The following is a 22,929-nucleotide window of genomic DNA, read 5'->3' on the forward strand; positions in this document are numbered from 1 at the left end:
GTGTTTTTTGAATGAATTTCTTTTTATTATTTTGAAATGGTAAAATGGGATTAAACTTCAAATGTTAAAAGGTAAGTGTGGTGCTATTTAGCAGAATGAAAGTAGTGCTGTTTAATGAATCAAAATTATAATATTATGAACAGTTAACTACTACTTTTGCTCTTTTAAAACTTCCCTTGATTTATAATTCAGACTATGCTGGCTGGACGCCATTGCATGAAGCCTGTAACCATGGTAGCACAGTGTGTGTCCGTGAAATTTTGCAACGTTGTCCAGAGGTAGACCTGCTCAGTCAAGTGGACGGGGTGACTCCTTTGCATGATGCACTGTCAAACGGACATGTAGAAATTGGCAAACTGCTACTTCAGCGTGGGGGTGAGTGCATTTATGCTAAACTGGTTTTAAGAAATTGTCCAGTGTTAAATGAGTCCATATGAAGTTCATAGCATCCTTCTTTGCTGATGGTTAAAATACAATACTATTTTAAAATAAATGTTTAAAATAAACTTTAAAAGCTGTTTTGGTCACTATAGAGAAAATCCTTATGATTTTTTCACTTATTCAGATTCTCATAAAAATGTGAAATTAACATAATATATCTCTGACTTGTAAATTTTTTTCAGGGTTTGAGTGGTTTGATTTTTTTCTTTGTTTTTGTTTAAAATGTTTTATACTCCCATGATGAGTTATATTCTGAAAGATTTTAGTGAGTGAACATAAAAATTACCCAGTTACCAAGCAAATCTACAGAATTTTTGTAATTGTTTTTATCTACATTGCAATGATTTCTATAGAGATTTACTAGTCTAATTTTCCAGGTCATGTTTATATATTTAAATGAAAACTTGCTCAGTATTTATGACAATGATCTTTGAAGAATACAGTTTGCTGACAAACTAGCTGAAGAAAGGACATTTTGTAGTTGTCAGAACTGCTGTTGGTGGGAGGGTACCAGTTGGAGGGAGACCATAGTTTTACACATATACATTGCTCCCAATACAATTTACAATGCATGCTTTTAATGTTTTTTTTCTTTAGTGACAGGATTCTTAGATCATGTCTTGATAAATGCTATACCAGCTGAATTAACTTACCATGTTCATGAACAAAGCTAATGCAAAAAGTTGACTGTTTTAAAAAAGACAATTGATGCCTCATCTGCTAAAACAAAAATTTATGTTGCTTGTACTGTTCACACCTACTCTGTGTCAATCTAATCTCTATGCATTATATCCCAAGTCCAAATCTTTGTGATAGTGATCATTCTGCACATAACCACATAAGGCAAAAGAATGCACTGTATTTAGATGACTTATAACTTAATTCAGCTAGAGACACAATTATGTTTAGTTTCTGGTATTATAAGATTTCTGTATTTATAGTCTTCTCCTGCCCCCTAAAGGCTACTTCTGTGTCTGTTGGGCAGACATCATTTCATAATCAATACATTCCTCTGCTGTTCTACTTTGGTATGTTTGATGAGCTTCAATGCTGAGTCTCACAGGTGTTTTATTTATCTACTGACCCATGTATCTGACATGCCAAGCCAATACCTGGCCTCCCTTCAATTGGTCTAAGTGATGCAAGAGGCAATATTATAGTAAGCCCAACTCTTCAATAGAAAATGGCATTGCACTGACAGATGTGCATTTTTCCTGAGCCTTTGTGAAGAATAGGCAGTGGATGATCCTCTTGTCCTTGGGGAGATCTACTTGCACTTGCATTCATCAAGGTCTTCTGGCAACTGTACAGACTGCATACAGCCTTATCTTTGCCTTTGTCAGATTCTGGGTTTTGGCCTGTCAGCCAGTTTGACACCATGGTGGTGGGAACTGCATTACACATTCATCTTAGATTCACTAAGGCTTGGTAGCTGTAATTTGGAGCATTTCTGCATTAACTTTCATTTTCTCTTTCTCTCTCTAGTATTCAGGTTTTTACAAGGTATTCTCTTTTTTTCTCCAAAAAGGCTTCACTTTGCAAAAGTTATTGTAGCTACTTACATAATCAGTGTGAGATTAAAACAGTGTTATAGTTAAAGCAGCATTAACTAAATTAAAATACTCTAGCTATTGTGGCTAGATTTAGTGGTATGCACATGGTACAATAAGCTTCTATTGAAGTTTAAACTGCAATTTACCTATTCAAAAGATAGTTTCTTTAACATAACATCTATTAGCCTATGCCATTTTATAGCAACCCAAACACCATGTGTTGGGCATTAACACATTTCCGGTATGGCCATTTAACTTACTCCTGATCAATACATTTGTAAAGTGTTACAAATTTGACAAACTATTTTAGTAATAAACTTAGGGATTATTAAAAGGAAGAATCTGACACAGTCTGAAGAGCCAACATGTTGCCTATTTAAAGTTAATTGAACACACTTTAATACAATACCTAACCTCTGTATTGCAGCGATTGCTAAAAACAGGTATTATAACTTAGTATTTAGTAGCTGAGAGGGATGTGGATTCTCATTTTGACAGCTGACTTGGTGCATGACCTGGGGAAAAGTTACTTGACCAGCTTGTGCTTTAGCTAGCCCAGCAATAACATAAGGTAAAATCTGGACTATTCTGATAAATAGATGCTGCATTTGGGCCCAGCTTCTGCAAGTGTACATCAAATAACTGATCACTAGAAATTCTTAATGAAACTGACCACACTGCACCTTAAATCAGCAGTGTGGAGGAAGGGGAGGGAGACATTGTCTGGCTTGCCGGGGAAAAGAGTGTATCAATTTTAAGGATTGGGAGGAGAGAGGCACAGACATTGATGCAAAGGCAGGGTGGGTCAGCAGTGTGACACTGACTCATCCCTCAGAAACCAGGGGAGTTGATAAGAGCAAGCCCAGTGGGAGAAGCTCCTTTTCCCCGGAGCAGGTGGAGCAGCTCCCAACCTTGGAAGTGGCAAACTACCAGGTTTGTTTGGGACCCACTGTGGGCATTGCACTAGCTGCTCCTTTCTCGGGGGGCTGGGAAGGAATTTTTCTCTTACTACCAGATTGGCCAAGGCTAAGTGGAGTTTTCTTTGGCTTCCACGCAGAGGGTTCAGGGCGATTAAGGGGGCTTTGTTAAAGTGAGTAGGGAAGGGAGTCAGGCTATGATGTCACAACTCATTATGTAAATGTGGGGCAAATGTCCTGTGCGGGTACTCCATAGGGAAGGGATACAGTGGGGGGGGTCATCTTCCTCTGCAGCATAGGGCACAGGTCACAGGCAGGTTGCACTAGTGTAAATGGTACATTTTCTGTAACTTGAAGTCTTTAAACCATGATTTGAGGACTTCAGTAACTCAGCCAGAGGTTAGGGATATATTATAGGAGTGGGTGGATGAGGTTCTGTGGCCTGCAATGTTCAGTAGGTCAGACTAGATGATCACAGTGGTCCCTTCTGTCCTTTAAAGTCTATGAGTCTGTGATACAGTGATCAAATAAATGGCTTGGTAAATGACTTAAAGGAGGTGTTTTGTTAAAGGAGCTGAACAGTGTGGGGTTCAGGACGCCAGTGACTGGCATTGCAGGGAGCCAACCCCCCATTCCTTGATAGCCTATCTTATTTCTCATTCAAGATAGAGGGATGGTAATGTCCCAGCAATGGGTTGTCAAGGACCGGGATGGAAAAGAGGGGCAGGGGCTGGCAGAAGCCCCCAGGTGGACTTTGAATGAACATGGAGTTACCTGCACTGTATGCTTTCATCTGCTAGGTAGTCCCAGACATCTAATAATAAAGTTGCATCCTGATTAAACCATATACATCTGTCTCCTTTCCTTCTTCTGATATAGCTGTACAATTAACATTTGCAACACTTCCAATACAATGGATGTTATTTTGTATGTTTGCAGTATATTGTTACTTAAATTTAAAACAATACGTTTGTGATTTTTTTTCCTTTTCCAAATAATATTTTGCGTTTCATATAATGTATCAGGTGGTAAACCAAGGCTTATATAATTCTGTACAAAACTAGGCAGTTGTCTTGAGTAGGCAGTCAGTATGTAACTAGTTAATTTGTGCCAACATAATTTAGTACTGAAAGAGGTTATAAAATGGAACCCCTAGTGCTACCCCTCCTCCCCACAAATAGCAGCACTACTCAGCTGCTGTCTTAAAAATGCTGTTACTATTAATACTTTATATTTTTCTTGCAGGACCACTGCTCCTACAGCAGAGGGACTTTTATGGAAAATTGCCACTGGATTATGTGGAGTCCCTACCAGTAAAACAAGAACTTTTGGATATTGTCCACCCAGAAGAGACTGTCAAGGACTTCTGTGAACGTGTGGAAAAAGATTTCCACAGCGAGCAAAGAGAACTTTGGTTAATTTTATTTAATAAGATGTTGCTAAATTTTTGTTCGGTTTATAACTTATCTTCACCTTCTCCTTTATCTTTTAAAGCCCACTTAAATTCACTTCCATTAGTGGCTATTAATGGTTGTAAGTTGAAAAGTAGGTCTCTTACTGATTGGTTAGTAGATCTTTATGTTAGAGAGCTACAGACTTTCCAGAAACTTCCAGAGTTTATTCAGGAAATATCTGAGAACCTAAAAAAATCTTTTGGAGAACAGGTATATCCCTTATTGGCAACACTAGAAACTATTGCAGTGGCAACTCAGGTGGCTACTTTTCATCTTTCTAACAACTAAGATTAATTTTCAGATCAGTTCCATTGGTTCAGTTGTGATAGTTTATCATGGGCGAGATTCATTCTTGTGAATACAGGAGTGCACATGGCACATCCTACACCAGGCTGGCCTAGTGCTACCTAGGAAATATTCCTTTGATCCCTTCTGGCATCTCAAAGCACTAAACCAAAGGCTTCCTTAGTCCCACTGAAGGAAGCTGCAGTGTGGAAGTACTGAGTAAGTGTACCTCCTGGCCACTACCCCTTTGTGGCCAAAGTCATCAACTTTTCAGGCTGAACTGAATGCCTGTGGCTCCCTCAGCAGGGGAAAGTTCACTTGCACCCTATCAACCCCTCTTTTTTCCCCTTCTAGCACATTTTCTGTCATGAGGAACCTTGCGCCAGAATTCTTGCTGGTTTCCAAGGATGTTGACCTAAAAGTTTATCTGATTTAGACACTACAGTTGGTTACTTTTTTCCAGGGCATACAGTTATGCCTGCTGTTCTGATGTGACTAACTTTTTGAATACTTGTCAAATAAATAAAACAAAAATGGAAAAACTACCTCTACAACTATCCATTTTCCCTATATTATCATCCTAGGAAATAAATATCTTTAAAATACATTTAAAATTTAGCTCAAAAGTTAGTTTTTAAAATTGTGTGTATTTACAGTACTAGTTTACAGTACTTCTGATTTTGTATCAAAGGATCTTGACAAAGATGTTCATGGAAATGAGCCATTAAACTTTTTACTAGCTTTCTGTAGCATTGTGGTGCTTGCTCATTCATACCTGCATAATGATTAGCTTGACTCAGATCCTCAGCTACATTAGAACTCTGGTTGGCAGAGCTGAATAGAGAAGGGTTAAAAGTAACCAAGCTTCCTTTATGCTTTCCAGATTCCTAAGGCTGCTGTAGCCCAGTTTCGCCTCCAACATAAGTTACACAACCTTGGGGCTTCTCCAAACTGTGCTGGCTTGTAATACCCCTATATAGGTCTGTATCACTGACCGGGATTGCCAAAGCATGAAATGCTGTGGTGACATCCTCAAGCCTGTGGTGGTACTTGTGCAGAACTGACATTTTAGTAGCTGGGGAACTCACCCTGTCCAGATATGGCAGTTTTAAGGTAGCTCCATGCTGCTTATTTGAAGTTGGGACGCCAGCCTCCTTAAAAATTGCAGCCCCAGTACTATTAGTATTTTGTCCTCAGTACTAAGAATATATGAATAGTAGACAAGATAAATCCTCTAAACTGATAAAGTAATCCTCTAACCTAATTTAGGATTGTGTGCTTATAAAGTATTATATTGGCTGTGCTTAGTAATTAATTTCATAGAAGGGGCAAATCTTGCCCCCTCCTCCAAATGTACAGAGTCTGTTCATGAGAGGGAACTGAGGTGATTCTCATTCATAAGAGGAAGGGCTGAAGGAGGACAGAATTTGGGGAGGCCATACTGTGCTGCCTTGAACAGTGAATTGAGAATTGGATGGCAATGCAGGATCTGCCAAGATACAGATACTCTTCACTCCCCACTCCTCTGCACAAATCCGGTGCCCAACTCAATTCAGGCTGAGATCTGGAGAGAGAATTTGCCCATAACGGAAAATTCAAGGAAATGCTGCTTTATAATAAGGATACTTACTGAAATAGTAGGACAAATTTATAATTCATTAAAAGATTAATCTAAAATCTTAATGGTCAGAAGGAATGGACTGATTAGTAATATTTAAATTTGCAGTTCTTTTCTAATAGCAATGTATAATGTTAAAGAAACTAAAAGAAAAGGGGATAATAGCAGTTTCTGGAATTGGTGTTGCTTGACTAGAGGGAATAAGTTACATTGATACAGCTGGCTGAGGCACATTAAAACTTCCATTTAGCCTTCATGCCTTCATCTCAGCAATAAAGCCACTGATGATGTTCAGACTGGTTTGGTCTTGGAACCAGATATTTATTACAAATGTTCAGTGGTTATTAATGACTGAGTATTCTTATTAGGCATGTATATAGAGAAAACTGTTCTAGTGAAGATAAGGAGTCCTCTTAGGTTAGATTTGTTTGTTTTGAGCGTTTTGACTTTTCTACTCTGATACTTTACAATAAAATAAATTGCTGTAGCTGAAATGTGAAAGCAATTGTAATTTCAGTGTATGCTGTAGTAAACAGGCATAGTGAAAGTGTTCTTATGTGCAGACGTTGCAAAGAATGCAAAATATGCCCTTGGTCACATTTTATTAGATTTTTTTTTGTTTTTTAATCATGAATTTGAGCCTCAGTTACATAATCACGCCATAGAAAGCCACAGCGAAAGGATAGTGGTAATACTTGTAAGGTGTTAGTTCAGACTTCAGAATAAAAAAAAATCTTAGATACAGAGATGAAAGCCTTCATGGCTTTTCCTTGACCTGATGAAGAGAGAATTTCTTTCTTGCTTCCTTAAACTTACATTTAGTCCAATATATTTCCCACAGCTACTTGCTATTTTGTCATTTAGTCAGGGCAACAAAGAATAGTACAATTACCAATTCTAAGACCTGTTTATATATAAAATTTATTTCGAGTGTGTCTATATAGCAAATCTGAAGAACTGCCATGAGTGGTGCTCTCCGGGAAAGCAAAACAAGGGATATGAGCGTCTGGGCTGTGCCTGTAAGCCATCTTTGCACTGCCTGGACCTTGAGCTGCTCCGCTGCGGCCTGCATAATTTAGACAGCCCTGGTGGCCCTGTCAGAATTATGGCAGCCTGTCCTTAGCTGTCTATGGGCACAGCACTGCCTGAAATCTCCGTAATGCTACAGAGTGCAGCCCCACCCCCAGCATGCCAAGACTGGTCCCCTGAAAGCAACCTTATGACTCTTTTTTTCTCCAGTTCCTGCACCACAGGAATCTTCTCCTAGCCAGAGTCTGAACATAAGAATGATTCCATACCCCAGAGGTTAGGGCACTAACCTGAGCATAAGAACGGCTATACTGGGTCAGATGAATGGTCCACATAGCCCAGTATCCTGTCTTCTGACAGTGGCCAATGCCAGGTGCTTTAAAGAGAATGGAAAAAAACAGGGAAATTATCAAGTGATCCATCCTCTATTGTCCACTCCCAGCATCTGGCAGTCAGAGTTTAGTGACACCCATAGCACGAGATTGCATCCCTGATCATCTTGGCTAATAACTGTTGATGGACACATCCTCCATGACTTCAACTAATTCTTTTCTGAACCCGGTTATAATTTTGGCCTCTAACATCCTGTGGCAACAAGCTCCACAGGTTGACTGTACATTATGTGAAAAAGTATTTCCTCATGTTTGTTTTAAACCTGCTGCCTATTAATATCATTGGGGACCCTGGTTCTTGTGTTATGTGAAGAGGCAAATTGCACATCATTTTCTCCACACTATTCATAATTTTATAGACCTTTAGACATCTTTTCCCCCCTAAAATGAACAGTCAGTCTTTTTAATCTCTCTTCATTTGGAAGCTGTTCCATGCCCCTAATCACTTTTGTTGCCCTTCTCTGTACCCTTTCCAATTCTAATATGTTGTTTTTGAGATGGGGTGACCAAAACTGCACACTCCAGGTGTAGGCATACCATGGATTTATATAGTGGCATTATGATATTTTCTATTTTATTATTGATTCCTAGCATTCTTTTAGCTTTTTTTGACTGTCGCTGCATATTGAGCAGATGTTTTCAGAGAACTGTTCACAATGTCTGCAAGATCTTTCTCGAGTAGTAACATCTAATTTAGACTCCATCATTTTGTATGGATAGTTGGGATTATGTTTTCCAATGTGCATTACTTTGCATTTATCAACATTGAATTTCATCTGCTGTTTTGTTGACTAGTCACCCAGTTTTGTGAGATCCCTTTCTAACTCTGGCTTAAGTCCTTGGTCCAATGATTATTCAATTAGTTATACAAAGTAAAACAGCCTCAGCAGGAAAAACTGCAAGAATCTAATCCACCAGCTATTGCTTTCCAATAGCCTAGCTAGCAGTAAGGGCACTCATCAGAGTGTGCCCCAGAGTGAGAACCTGGATCTCTCTCATCCCACTACTACTGAGATAAAATGTGACCACTCACCTCTTGTGGTTTTGTGAATGGTACCTAAATCTCTTTGAGAATCCACCCTGACAAATCAAAATGATTCATTTTGAGAATGTTCAAACACACCTTTTCAACACTTGCTTTTTTTTTCCCCCCATTTAGACTGAAACAATTTGCTGAAGTTGACATGATTCACAAAATGTTTTGGTCGATTCAAATCTGCGTTAATTGGTGAAAACTACTGTCAGTGTAACAAGTCCATTCAGGAGATCCAGGATTGTTTGATCACCTTTACTCTGATCTGCCCCCTTTCCCAGTAAGGCACTCATCCCTGAATAAAAGTTGGCTGTAAAGGTTTGTAGCACAAAGGAGGTGCTTTTGTGCAACCTTCTGACATTTCTTTGCTTTAACCCTACCTTACATGTATTCAGGATAGCAAATTCAGTAATTTTAGAATCCTTTATAGGTCTAACTCTTGCCTAACTCATACTATATGTCTAGTAAATTAATAGGAAAAATCTACATTTTTGTCTCAAAGCAAAACTTTTTTATGTGAATTAACAATTGCAGTAAAATGAGATCTAAGTTGATGAAAAGTAAATTTGTTTGTTTTTTTTCCACTCCAGTACTGAGGAGATTCTCCATTTCCTCCTGAAGTTTTGAAGAAGCTGTTTCTTTGCAGACCATTCTTTTTCCACTGGAAAAGTACCCCTTGTCTTGGTATCTTGGTAGGCTGCCCTGTTGTGTCATCTCTAGATCTCCTTGAGTGCACCCCACATAGGTATCAGAAATCATGTCTTTACCTCTTCTGGGATGGAATTCCACTATTCACCCACTCTCAGAGCAGGTTCTGGGTTACAGCCCCCTGGATATCAAGTGTGACTAATTCAGCAGATTTAACTGGAGTTGGACTCTGCAAGGATTCTCTCTTTCAGAGCCTGTGACAGCATGCATTTGCAGTGCGATAAAAACAGCTTCTTCAAAACAAAGCCTGATTTATTTTGCCCGAGAGGTACTCGGTGCTTAGAGAAGTGGATTTAAAATAAGTGACCTTATCTACGTGTAACCTCTCTATCCAGAGCTCAGGCCAGTCTGGCTTATTCTCCCTTGTGAGGTGGGAGAAACTGCTTACTTTCTTGCAATCTTCTCCCTCTGTTTCTGAAGGCTGTCATCCTCAGGCTACCAGTCAGTGAGTTTAATATTTAATACCAGTTAATTGTTTGTTTTTTGTAAAGTGCTGTGCAAACCCATCATACTGTTTAAAGAATATATTTTGTCGGAAATTAACAATTCCTTGTCTTCAGTATTATTGAAAGTTGCTGTGTCAAAAATTGAATTTGAACTGTAGGCCTTTGACCTATATGCTTGCTTTTAAGTTTTCTCTTGAACTTGATGTTGTTGAATGTACTGGAACATAATGTCATATAATATTTAACATACTATTTTAAATGGGATGATACAATGTTGTAATATTTCTGCTTAATATTATGGTATTTTGAAAACAGGCCCAATAAATAGGCTAACTTGAACACAAAATCTAAATCTAATTAGCTTTGATTTAAACCATCTGAGAACACTTAAATGTAGGTCTGTCCTACAAAGGAAGCTTGTCATTTATTTATCTTTCTGATGCATTAATGGGGGAAAATAAAACAAATATTTATGAGCATTACTAGCTTGATGTCTGCATTTGCAACTAAGTCATAAATATAAATATCAGTGTCAGAAATTAAGGCAATCCAATTTAATAAACTTTGGGAAAATGTTGATAAACTGGAATGGGGGCTTAGTAGTCTAACCACCAGATATGAAACACTTACACACCTTGAAACCACGGGTACAAGTCCCAGTTATTCAGCTAAAGTAGATAAATAGAATCTTGATGTGTGGGTGGGTGTGTCTTTAAGATGAGGTCTTAAAATTTTTTCCTGCCTGCTTTGCATGGATGTTAAAAATCAAATGGTGCTTTTAGTAAGATTAGGAGTTTGCCTTCGTGTCACTGGCCAAAATATTTCCCTTTCCCCTACTGTTTCCCCCGCAATGTGCTGTGTTCAGTTGGCTGCCTCCTTACTCACCCAGCTTGATTTCAGTGATGCTGTATATATTTAATGTGTAAAGAGTGATGGGCTCCTTTTCAATGAAAGGCCCAATAGAAAAGTATAAATTGTTTTATTACTATGATTATATGGTGTCTACATGTTAAGTCTTTAGTATTGGCTTAATTTTAGACTTTACAACATTTAGCAGCTTTACTCATCAACTCATTAAAATACAAGTGCTTATTTTTCCCCATGTAAACCAATGTGGTTCAGGGTAAATTATTGTAAATTGTGTTATCACTAGGTACCACTATTGGCATGTGCGTGCAGTCCTGAAAACTTTACAGCACCTCTTCTTAAGCAAAATCATCTTTGTTTTTAGAGGAACTCCTGTATTATTCAAGGGAATTCACACAGTAGGGGAGGAAATCCCTTGTAGGACATGTGGAATTTTAAGGCTCCAAGACTGCAGTAATGCTACACTGAGAATCTGTAAGCAACTATACTTTAAATGACTGATTAAATTACTCTAAAAATACTTAGACATGATCCACTAGGATTGAGATCTTTTTGTGCATCCCTATCTGTTTAAACTTGATAATAGTTAATAAGGGAAAAATGGAATATACTTACTTCCTTTGTCAGTAATGCTAGTAGGAATTACTGTTGTAGGCTGCTACAGTGGAAGAGATTACTGTTTGGGAAGGAAAAGGGAAAAGATGGCAGTATTTAATGCTTTTGTTTCTATACTATATTAAGACAAGTTTATCTGCATTTAAATTTCGCCCATTCAAGCACTCCACCAGTCTTTCAGATGGGTTGTTGCTGTATTGTCCTCTGAAAGTTGTGATTCATCTTGATTGCAAAAGAATTAAAAACAAAATAATGATTGAGTAGTTGGTCTGTAAAGATTGTTAATCTAGGAGTGCTGACGCACACAAAGAATTTTATCGGTCATCACAGTCTCTTATATATACTAAAGGTTAGAGTAATGAACTGTAATTCTTCTCACTCATAACTGAACTTCTTTTATGCATTTCTTGATTTTCATAGATATTCAGGTTGGTAATTCTTGAGGAGAGTCTCACATTTTTTCTCTTAACAGCTGGAACATTTAATTCAACCAACATTGCTGTTGTATTTACAAATAGGCTATGTTTTAGTCAGACTACTAATCTGCAATAAGACAACTATTGTTCAGTTATCCTGTCTCTTTTCAGAGAAGCAAGAACTATTTTATTGAAAAGTCATTGAAGATAGAGCAGGTATGATGCAATGATTTGTGTGTGAAGCTCTTTTTAGAATATAAATGCTATTATATAATCAGATTGCAGTAAAACATTATTTCATGTTTTAATAGTTTGATTTTTCTAATATTGTCTGTGCACTAGTTGTCCATTTATTCTTAATTTGATAATTTCTACTTCACAGTTAAACTGTGATGCTAGTACCCTGTTCCTTACAGGATTTTTTAATGAGGTCTTATCGTGTTATATAGATGGGCATTTTGGGGACATTTAAGGTATGTGCTGAAATTTTCCTCTGAGAATGTTTCTGATCTGTCAGTTTGAGGTGGTCTACCAATCATTAGTTTAAGCCTTCTCAAAGCAGAACTTCTCTGTGTGAGGGACATGCTATCTATAATGGCTCTTAAACTGCTAAAGATTGAACTTTTTCATATGGATACCACGTGGCTTGATGATAACATATCTTCTCTATCAACCCCTTATGATTTTAGGAGTGTTCATGGAATATGAAGAATTACTTGTTCCCCGATGGGTCTTTTAATCTTATCAGTTCCCTCCCTGCTTTTTTGTGTTGAGTTTGAAATGATGGGTACACTTATCAAAGGCTCTACCATAGATGTATTTATAGGGAGTTCACTACTGTTATTAGATTAAGGTTCTTTTTTCTTGTCAAATCCAGAAAAATGCTTTCAAATGCATATTGTATGACAGCAGCATCAGGTTTAAGAGACAAAGCTTTGAAATGGTATTATCTAGTTTGCCTACAGTGAGTCCTAGCTACCAGTAAAATTGCTGGTTTACTGTTCTGTCAAAGGAGTTCTATCTCATGCCTCCACAGTGGAAAGAAGGAAAGCAACTACTGTAGAAGAAACTTTACACAGGTGAACTAATTTCCAAATTTTCATTTTATATCTGCTGACGATATTTTTTTTTCTAAACAGGCAAAGTAGTGTGAGTTAAAACCACCCAACTATCAGCAAAAGCCAGGGACAGACTGATCAACTAGAAACACAAGTAGATTGTATAACTAGCTGGTTGGTAAACTACCCACTCTATAACTATGGTATACGTAAGTGGTATACAACTTCAGTTTCTCAGCAAACTTTATTTCCTTTACTCTCTTTCTTCTGCTTGCCTCTGTTACCCCAGCCAGATTTTTGAATTCCTAAACATGTTACATTATTTTTACAATGCACTGGGTATACCCAAGGCTTCATGGATCCATCTGGAAACATGGTCCTTGTTCTGAAGAGTTTACAGTCTTAGGGCCTATATTCCCCTCTGCTTTCTGCATGCAGAGGAGAGTACCCATATATCTAGGCTGGGAGGAGATTGTAAATGGATGAGTGCCACCCTGTCCCACTACCTGATTAGTGTAGGGACGGGTGGCACTGTAGGGGACTCCAAGTGGAGCATGGGGTTGGCATTTTCCAATCAGCAGGGGACCTAACTAAGCTTTGCCAGATTCTCAACCTACTCCCAAAACCTATGGGGGAAGCTGGCCTAAATTACTGTAAAGAGTAGTTGCAACAAAGTATGTTGTTTGCTTCTGTGCTGATTTGAACCCCTTTCAAGTGGTCCTATGGCATTCCATGCAGAAGTAAAGGTGCCTCGTCTCATCATTGGCAGTGGCACCATCACCTTCCTAGCCCTGCTATGCCTTCACATTTCCTCTGGCATAGCAGGGCTGAATCTGGTCCATTCTCTTATGGCTTATACACATTTGTTTTTGTTCTTTAATTATGGGGGTACTTTGTCCTAAATAAGTGTTTTATCTAGTTTAGCATTGTACACTAACCATTTAATTGCTTGTCTTTGGTAGCAGGCTCTGCAAATCATGGTATAGCTGAAGTTAAAAGGTGAGAGGTTTGGTTTGAAAGGTTGGCAAATTTGCCAGTCAAGACCAATTATCAGAAGTTCCTGTGTGACTGGTGCCTAAGTCTCAGTGAAAGTCCATGGAACTTTGGTGCTTTTAAAAATTTTTTGGCCATCATCTGTTTACTTTTGGTAAATGATACATCCCAAATAGATTTCATTAGGGATGTACGTATATGAGAATGTCTGTGGATTTGAAATTGTGACATCAATGTTTTAAAAACACCAAATAACATTTGGTTGCTAGAGTTCATTTGTAGATGTGATTTAACACTGAGATGAGGTAAGTATAAACTAGTAGCTTTTGCATTTACTACTTCTGCACATACTGAGTTCAGACACTAGATCAATAGCTTTTTTTTGGTGTTACAAGGATTTAAAATGTAAGGTAAAAGGCTGCTGTTAAATGATAGTGCTGGATATTCACTCTGTAGGGGTCCACGGACATGAACTAAAATAAAATATCAGTATAGCAACAGCACAGACCCTGTCGAACAGCTGCAGTAATGTATGTCATATTTCATCAACTGTATGTTAAATGCAAAGAACTTAACTTTCAGGGCTGAGATACAGACAAAACCCAGGCAATTCAAAGGTAAGGCTGACAGTTTATCCTTATCTGTTGTCATTTTCCTTTTAAAATTGATAACATTTAATTTAGTGCTAATGAAAAGTGAGGGATAAATTCACTAGTTTGAGCCAGGAGCACCATGGGTAGATACTATGCAAGCCTCCACACACAGGTATGGCAGTGCACCTAAAGCCTCATTTGCATTAACCCTGCTCTTCTATTCCTGGTTACTTTCAGTTGTGCCAGATTATAAAGTGGGTCTGTGATTTTAAGGACTAGTAGACACCAAAACTCTTGAGTATCTGTGTCCTCAGTAAGATTTGAAACCCAGTTCTCTAGCTGGACTGCTGGTATGAAGAACACTGACGCTTCACCACTAAGACTCTTTTTTCCTCCCTTTGATTTACCTCTGGTTGAATTAAAATCTAAATAGCATTCCTAAATTTGAATATCCTCACATTTGAATGTGCATCAACTAAAAAATGTTAATAATTTAAAATTCTATTTTATTTTTAAATGTCATTGTTTTGGAGAGAGTAGGGTCAAAACACAACCTCTGTGTTGCCCTCTTCAGAAAGGGGCCAAACTGCAAAAATCAAATCACTGTGTATAATTATATAAACAACAGGACTTAGCAAAAGAACAGGAAAACTGCAGTGTGAAAATTAGTTTTCAGCTTTGCATAATTCATTAGAATAACCCTCTTCTTCTATCCATCCCCAAATGTCCTTGCTTTGATGTGAGTGCTTACTGGAAACATAACACTCTTCACACACCACTGCTTTCCTGTTTTTGTTGTTGTGGCCTTGTCCTTGAACACTTCCAAAATAAAATGCAAAGATATGATTTGATTCTAGTCATTCAGAAGCGCAAGTTCCTCCCCTTTCACTGAAGTGCAGCCAGATTCTGTAAATCAGTATACTATAGCCCCAAATGACCTAGCCCATAGTTTAATGCTTACATACTACAGTAACACCTACACAACCTCCTGCCAAAGACTGTTTCTTCCCTTTATTCCCAAATGCTACTGGTAGATCTTGAGTTCTAGTATTTTTCATTTCTATAGTACCTTTCATGTGGTAGGATTCCCAAATGCTTCAGAATCTGTGCCCACCGCTTAAATACAACTACCTAAGCAGTGAAAGTGAGCAGCTAAGTACCTAACCAGCATGGAAGGATAAATGTCTGCCAAGGACAGGGGGGATATTATGTAGTGCTAAATGCTGTAATAAGAGTTCAATCTTTCTCTAAAGAGTTTATAACCTAATGTTCAGACTAGGCATAAGAAATGGGCATAGTAAATATTTAGAAGAAATGGGGGAAAGCAGATGAGAGTAACAGTAATATGAAGGCATGTTTACACAGGACAGCTAGATTGTCTTGTGTTCGGAAGCCCAGAGAAGGGGTTTCTATAGGTCAAGATGGTAGACGAGGGCCTGAACTAGAATTTCAATTCTGTGGACAAGAAAAAGAGGCAAAATCTTAAAGATACTATGGAGGATGAAGTTGACGATTTCTATGAGATTGAGATATGCAGGATCTAGAAAGAAGATGGGGTCCAGGGTGGAGGCATGATTGAGAGGGAGGATGGCAGTGGTGAATGAGAGAAAAGAGGAAGTGGGGAAGGGCTTGAAGGGAAGACAAGGAGTTCTGTTTAAGTTGAGGGTGAGACACATGGAAAAGATGTAGGACTGGACTGGAGACAGCTCTAGGAGTTAGGGCAAAACTGATGTATTGGTTTAAAGATAGTAGTTGAAACTGTGTGAAGAGAGGATTTCCAAGAGATTAGGAGGAGGTGAATGATAAAGAGGAGAGGAAGTGGACTCACTGAAAATGATGCTGAAGGAATGACAAGAGAAGTTGGAGAAGTGGCAGCTGAGAAAGGGCAAGATTTTAAAAAAGGTTATCAACTGTGTAGAAGCAGTCAAAAGGTCAAGGAGGAGGATGGAGCAGAAACCTTGGAACTGGACACTTAAAGCCCTTGGTGAGAGCAGTCTCTAACCATGGAGGGGAATGGCAAAAACTAGACTGGCGGGGATCTAGAAGGAGAGGAACTCAAGTCAACAGTTATAAGTAAGTAAGTGATTTGTTCAGCCAGTTAAGAGTTGAAAAGAGATTGGATGGTAGGTAGGTAGGGACCAAGCTTTTTTGTTTACAGGATGGGGGAGAAGACAGTATGCTTGTGTCCATGAAGGGAAAGAAAAAATAGGACACTGATCCTTCAGTGGCTTCTTTAGTACGTTGTCCATCCTTTTTCCAGTAAATCATGTTTGTTTTCTTGTAAACAACATTCACTTTCAGGAGCATATTGGAGTTAAGATTTTTGTCCTTTAAACAAACGATTAGTGCTTTATTACTAATCAATGACATCACAGTTGTGTTTTTAATAAATTTTTCTGTGGCAATTAACATTCTAAACCTAAAAGCGCTGTGAAAAAATGGTTTTTTTTATCTTTAACAATACCAAGGGGTATGTGGTCAGATTCTCAGAGGTGGAACAGATCTTGTTTAAATATACATCCTAACAATCCTTAAAATATTACTATGCATGTGCTTGTGGCCACTTTCCTCAGTTCAGCTTCACAATAAAAATGCCCCAGCTGACCTATTTTCAGAGATGGGGCAGCAGCGGAAAGAATGCCCTGAGACTCCTTTTAAGGATTTCCATCTTCTTCCTGGGCTTGAGAAGTAGGAAATTAGCTGGGGCAGGGGAACTTCCTAGTTGATTAGGTGGATTGAAGGGTGCAGTGGAAGCCCATTGGCTCCTGTGCACCCAAGGGGAGGATTAATTGGCACCCTGGAAAGAGGAAAAGGCCTTTGTTTTGGAGGAGGGGTTGAGGCTCAGAAGGAATTTTTCCCTCACTGACCAATTGGCCTGGGCAGTATGGGATTTTCTTGGCTTCCCCTTAGCAGCCCAGCCCCTGTTGAATAGGTTAGGTTGCAAAGATGATGATGTTGCATCTTGGAAGGTGCTCAGTGCCAGTCATCATTCACTAGGGAGTCTGGTTCCATGACAAACTACAGTTGGAAGCAAGATTAGAAGAATGCATCTTTGAAGAGGTTGCAGGGGATGGGACTGAGGCTCCTAATATGTGGTACAGCAAGGAATCATTCCCTATTCTTCATATATTTTTAAACATCTTAGGAACAAAAGGGGTCCCAGCAATAGTACTGAGATCAAGTTAAAGGTGTGGAAAGGAGGGCTGGGAGTAGCTTCACCCTGGTGATGCAGGTTACCGGGGGCAAAAATGGCCTGCACCTAATGAGTTATTGCCAGATGTGTGTAATATATTAAAACCAAAATCCTGATGTATTGTCTGTGTTCCTGCAGTGTCCAGAACAATTTGTTACATACATCATATTGTAAAACAGTTGTTTAAGACATTTAATTTCTTTTCTAAACTGAGAGTTGTGAAGCTTAATCATGCTGATATTCAAGGTTCCCCTTTATTTAATAAGACTTCCAGCTGACTGTCCCTCCTTTGCCACTGGTCAATGCATATCATTGTACACAAATGCAACCACAAAGTTACATGTACTGGAAGTAATGTTTGCCTATTTGTTTTTGTGATTTTTTTGCTCCTAAAAGTTTTTCTTTATCAACTTTCAGCCTAAAAGCACTTTTTAAAAGCAAAGTCTATAAAATTATGAAAAGCTACTCACTAGTGATACAATTGTACTATTGCCTTACCTTTAGTATTGAATCATCCCAGCAGGATAAAGAAGGTAAGCAAATGTCAGCCTATTTGAATGCTCTTCAATCAGCTTGATATCAATAAGCAAATAATTTTGTGGACTTTCTGGACCTGTTCTAATTTATTTGCAATTTGACTGAGAAACAGTTTTGACTTGGTTTTCTATTGATCTTTTATGTTAAAAGAAACATTTGTGTTTACTTATTGCTACACCAGTAGAGGCTAAACTATTTAGGCTTTTCTACTGAATAATCTGACAAATATAAAAAAGCATTTTTGACATAATTGGATTTTTTTTTGTTGTATTACAATTGATCTGGGAAATGTTTATATTTACTTAACATCTTACTGGGGCTCAGTTTGTCTTTTTAGGATTTTTATATTAAATATCCAGATTTAATTTAACTGATTTAAAAATATGGCTATGGCTTAATTCGTTAGGTAATAAATTCTTACACACCAAAATGAAATTCTGTAGAAGTATGACACACACTCTCTCTAATAGATACTTATTGCTCAGAGATTCTTACTTCTTTGGATATTAATACCGTAACAGTTCATGAAATGTGCGTGTCAGTTTTTAAATGAATATTTTATTGATCTAAAAATCTTAATTTATAAGTAAAACTTACATTACAGTAATAAATCCAGGGAATGTAAGGGATATATTGCATTTACAGTGAATTGTGCTGCAAAAATAATCTACCTTGCCTGATGCTCTGACCTTGTCCTTTTCAAATTCCTTAGGTCTACTAGCAACAGTGTTACATGCTCCTTATTTTTATTTTTTGCCTTTAGGGACTTACATGCTCTAGTTCCTGTACTTCTCTACTTTCCAGTCATCACTCCTTTTGCTCTACCCCCAGCCACTTGACTAGCTGCTTCATGCTCCCAACCTTGGTCATCTCCCACCTAGTTCTCTAAGTGCTCTTGAAAAGATAATAGTGGCTTTTTGTAAAGATACCATGTTTACATCAAGCCCATTGATAACCTAAGTATCTCACAGTTCTTTCTGAGAGCAGAGTTCCCTAGTAAAGGATTTGAAGATTAGTTTCTTTTATGCTTTAGTTATCTTAAGCTGAAGTTAATATAAAATGTTCCAAATGTTTCTACTGCCCAATACCTGTAATTGCAGTCCTGTTCTCCAAAGCCTCTGGAAAAGGAAGGTTTCAGGTCAGAGGAGTAATCTGTGGTGGAAGAATGGGAGAGAAGGCCTCTTCCTAGAACCTAACAATCACCATTTTAAAAAAGGAGTGGCCTCTGCTTCAAACAGCTGTTTCTTGCAAAGCAATCTGGAAATCACCCCACCAAGACTGTGGCATGCTGGAAAATGAGTCTGTTTCTCCTGTAAACATAGCCTCTCATAGCAGAATAGAACAAGGAGAACTAGGAGGCTAGTGTACCTATTTAGAGCCAGCGAGCGTATTGCTGCTTGGGAAAGAGCTCTAAAGGTTCATATGAGCTATCTTAGCTTTCTGTCATTTGTTAAATGGTAGAAAGGGTAAAGTAGTGTGGTGGCTGTTTTCTTAGGGGGTGTCTCTTCTCCCTCCCTTATTTTGTGCTGTCTATATTAGAAGAAATGTGATTTTCTATTACCTTCATATTAGATAGCTGTTGGTAGTTTTAACTCTCCCTCTTCCCTCTAAAAGTACTGCTTGCCACAGTCTTACTGCCCAATAGCATAGTAAAAAAAAGTATGTTATAACATGCAACCTTCTTAATTACTGTGCTTATATTAATATTTTAACTCTTACCTGTTCTATAGCAAGTACAGGGTAGCACTTTTCAGTTAAGCTTCTCACGAGTGTGAGAACTACTTAAAGCACAACTAAGGTACTATCAGCCTGAGTCACTGAGATCTGATCTACACCAGTGTAGGGAAGTTGCGCAACTTCATCTATGTGAATAACTTAAATCTACTCACTGCGCTGAGTTGACAGCTGACACTCCCCTGTGGACTCTGCCTGCGCCTCTCGCTCCAGTGGAGTAACGGAGTTGATGGAAGAGTGCTCGGCAGTCGATTTGTCACAGCTAGACTAGACGCAATGGATCGATCGCTGCCCATTGGTAATGTGGACACGCCCTGAGTCTCACCCCTGAACTGAGAATAAAGGCCTCCTGACTGCTAGTCCCTTGCCATATGTGATCCTAGAGGACACTCCACCCTACATATTTATTTTGTGAAAACCCCTCTGTTTGACCTAAGTTATAATGCAGCATCCCTTTCTTGGAAAAATTACTAAATGAGTGATTATACCTTCTCATTTCTGCCACAAGGGAGGGGAAAAAAAGGGTTTAGACTAACCCTGTGGGGGTTTTCTGTGAATGTATACATTCCAAGAAATTAACTTTTATAAAGGTAGTAAAATGTTGCTGTACAAAAAATGTCATTTCTCAGAAATGCCATGAGATAATTTCACATTAAGTGTCTAAACAGCTGTAGAAATTACCTCTAGAATTAATCTACTAACATGAGGCACTAGTCTCCAAAGTGGCGTCCTATACTTGCTCTCTGACAACCCTCAGAGAGCAAAAATGGAGCCATAGACAAATCAGTGAGAAACCATGGTGGAGCACCGACTTTAACTGCTGCAGGCCCAGCCTATATAATGAGGTTGCATTTTTAATCGGTGTCGCTTATGTAAATTTCATTTGCACAATGAGATGCACTGTAGGTGGGTGAAGCACTAAAATATTAAGGGATAACTCTCTACTTTTGATTTTAATCTTGAAAAATTTACTGCTGTATACTGAAAAAATGAAGTTTTCATTCTGCTCCAGCCCATGCTTCTTCCAGCATATAATTCACAAGAAAACAAGAGTACAGGTTACCAAAGAAAAATGCTGCCAAATATCAAACATACCTATCTACCTAATACTGACAGCTTCTTCTTGTTTAATGATCTCACCGTACATTAAGCAGTGGAGGCTGTTGTCTAGATTGTTGGAAAAGGTGTATGCCCTTTAAGGGCTAGTAAGCCAGGGAGTGACTTTCTGCTACAGACTAGGTCAACTGGGGAGGCTGACCCATTCCTCCCCACCTCCTGCTGACCAGAAGAGAGGGGAGGGACTATACAAGTCCATGCCAGTGCAACAAAAGCCCTCTTTTGGGTGGAGCAGCACCCACTTTCCCACCTGTGGAGAAATACCAGATACTGGCAGAATACACTGTGGGCATTGCTGTAGTTGCAATGAGATTTTTGGAATTAAATGATAAACTTAACAGCACCAAGTCACCGGGACCTGATGGCATTCACCCAAGAGTTCTGAAAGAACTCAAAGGTGAAGCTGTGGAACTATTAACTAGGGTTTGTAACCTGTCCTTTAAATTGGCTTCTGTACCCAATAACTGGAAGATAGCCAATGTAATGCCAATATTTAAAAAGGGCTCTAAAGGTGATCTCAGCAATTACAGACCAGTAAGTCTAACATCAATACTGGGCAAATTAGTTGAAACAATAGTAAAGAATAAAATTGTTGGGCAAAAGTCAACATAGTTTCTGTAAAGGGAAATAGTGTCTTACTAATCTATTAGAGTTCATATAGACAAGGAGGATCCAGTGGACATAGTGTACTTAGATTTCCAGAAAGCCTTTGACACGGTCCCTCACCAAAGGTTCTTATATAAATTAAGTTGTCATGGGCTAAGAGGGAAGGTCATTTCATGGATTGAGAACTGGTTAAAAGGCAGGGAACAAAGGGTAGGAATAAATGGCAAATTCTCAGAATGGAGAGGGGTAACAAGTGGTGTCCCCCAAGGGTCAGTCCTAGGACCAATCCTATTCAACTTATTCATAAATGATCTGGAGAAAGGGGTAAAAAGTGAGGTGGCAAAGTTTGAAGATGATACTAAACTGCTCAAGATAGTTAGGACCAAAGCAGACTGAAGAACTTCAAAAAGATCTCACAAAACTAAGTGATTGAGCAACAAAATGGCAAATGAAATGTAATGTTGATAAATGTAAAGTAATGCACATTGGAAAAAATAACCCCAATTATACATACAATATGATGGGGGCTAATTTAGCTACAATGAATCAGGAAAAAGATCCTGGAGTCACCATGGATAGTTCTCTGAAGACGGCCATGCAGTGTGCAGAGGCGGTCAAAAAAGCAAATAGGATGTTAGGAATCATTTAAAAGGGGATAGACAATAAGACCGAGAGTAGCTTAGTGCCCTTCTATAAAGCGGTGTTATGCCCACATCTTATACTGCATACAGATGTGGTCTCATCTCAAAAAAGATATACTGGCATTAGAAAAGGTTCAGAGAAGGGCAACTAAAATGATTAGGGGGTTGGAACGGGTCCCATATGAGGAGAGATTAAAGAGGCTAGGACTTTTCAGCTTGGAAAAGAGGAGACTAAGGGGGGATAGGATAGAGGTATATAAAATCATGAGTGATGTAGAGAAAGTAAATAGTCTCTCTCCCTCCCTAAAAACACATTTGAGAGGGTGGGAGGATAGTGAGGGGACCAGAATATGTAAGGAAGAGAGTGACAGAAGCCCCCTCCCTATAGGTTTATGGAATTACCTGCACTTTCATCTGCGGGGTACACCCAGACATTTAAGAGTAAAGTTGGCAGCTCATTAAACCACAGCATATCTACTGTCCTCCTTCCAGTGTAGCTGGACAATGCTGTATATGTTCATAAGGTAGACATTACGATTGAACTAAATATTAGAAATTCAGTATAGGAAATTGTACAACAATGGATGGACAAGGCTTTCAGTACAGCAGAGAAAGTCTGGACACCAACAGGGGACAAAGTTTTACACTTTATCAAATTGAAAGTTATTTCAAATAAGAGTCCCA

At 38.6% G+C, this 22,929-nt stretch overlaps 1 protein-coding gene across 3 annotated transcripts in view; it reads left to right on the plus strand.

Moving 5' to 3' along the window:
* The window catches only part of SLF1 (SMC5-SMC6 complex localization factor 1), a 78,286-nt gene extending 72,894 nt beyond the window's left edge, over nt 1–5,392 (plus strand). For all 3 annotated transcript variants that reach the window (XM_039545367.1, XM_039545370.1, XM_039545369.1), the window contains exons 17-18: nt 193–375; nt 4,157–5,392. In XM_039545367.1, coding sequence (XP_039401301.1) covers nt 193–375; nt 4,157–4,653 — 680 coding nt within the window. In that variant the 3' untranslated portion in view covers nt 4,654–5,392. The remainder of the gene's footprint in view (nt 1–192; nt 376–4,156) is intronic.
* The last annotated feature ends 17,537 nt before the right edge of the window (nt 5,393–22,929 follow it).

This window comes from Mauremys reevesii, linkage group 6 (assembly GCF_016161935.1).
Source record: "Mauremys reevesii isolate NIE-2019 linkage group 6, ASM1616193v1, whole genome shotgun sequence".
NCBI lineage: Eukaryota > Metazoa > Chordata > Testudines > Geoemydidae > Mauremys > Mauremys reevesii.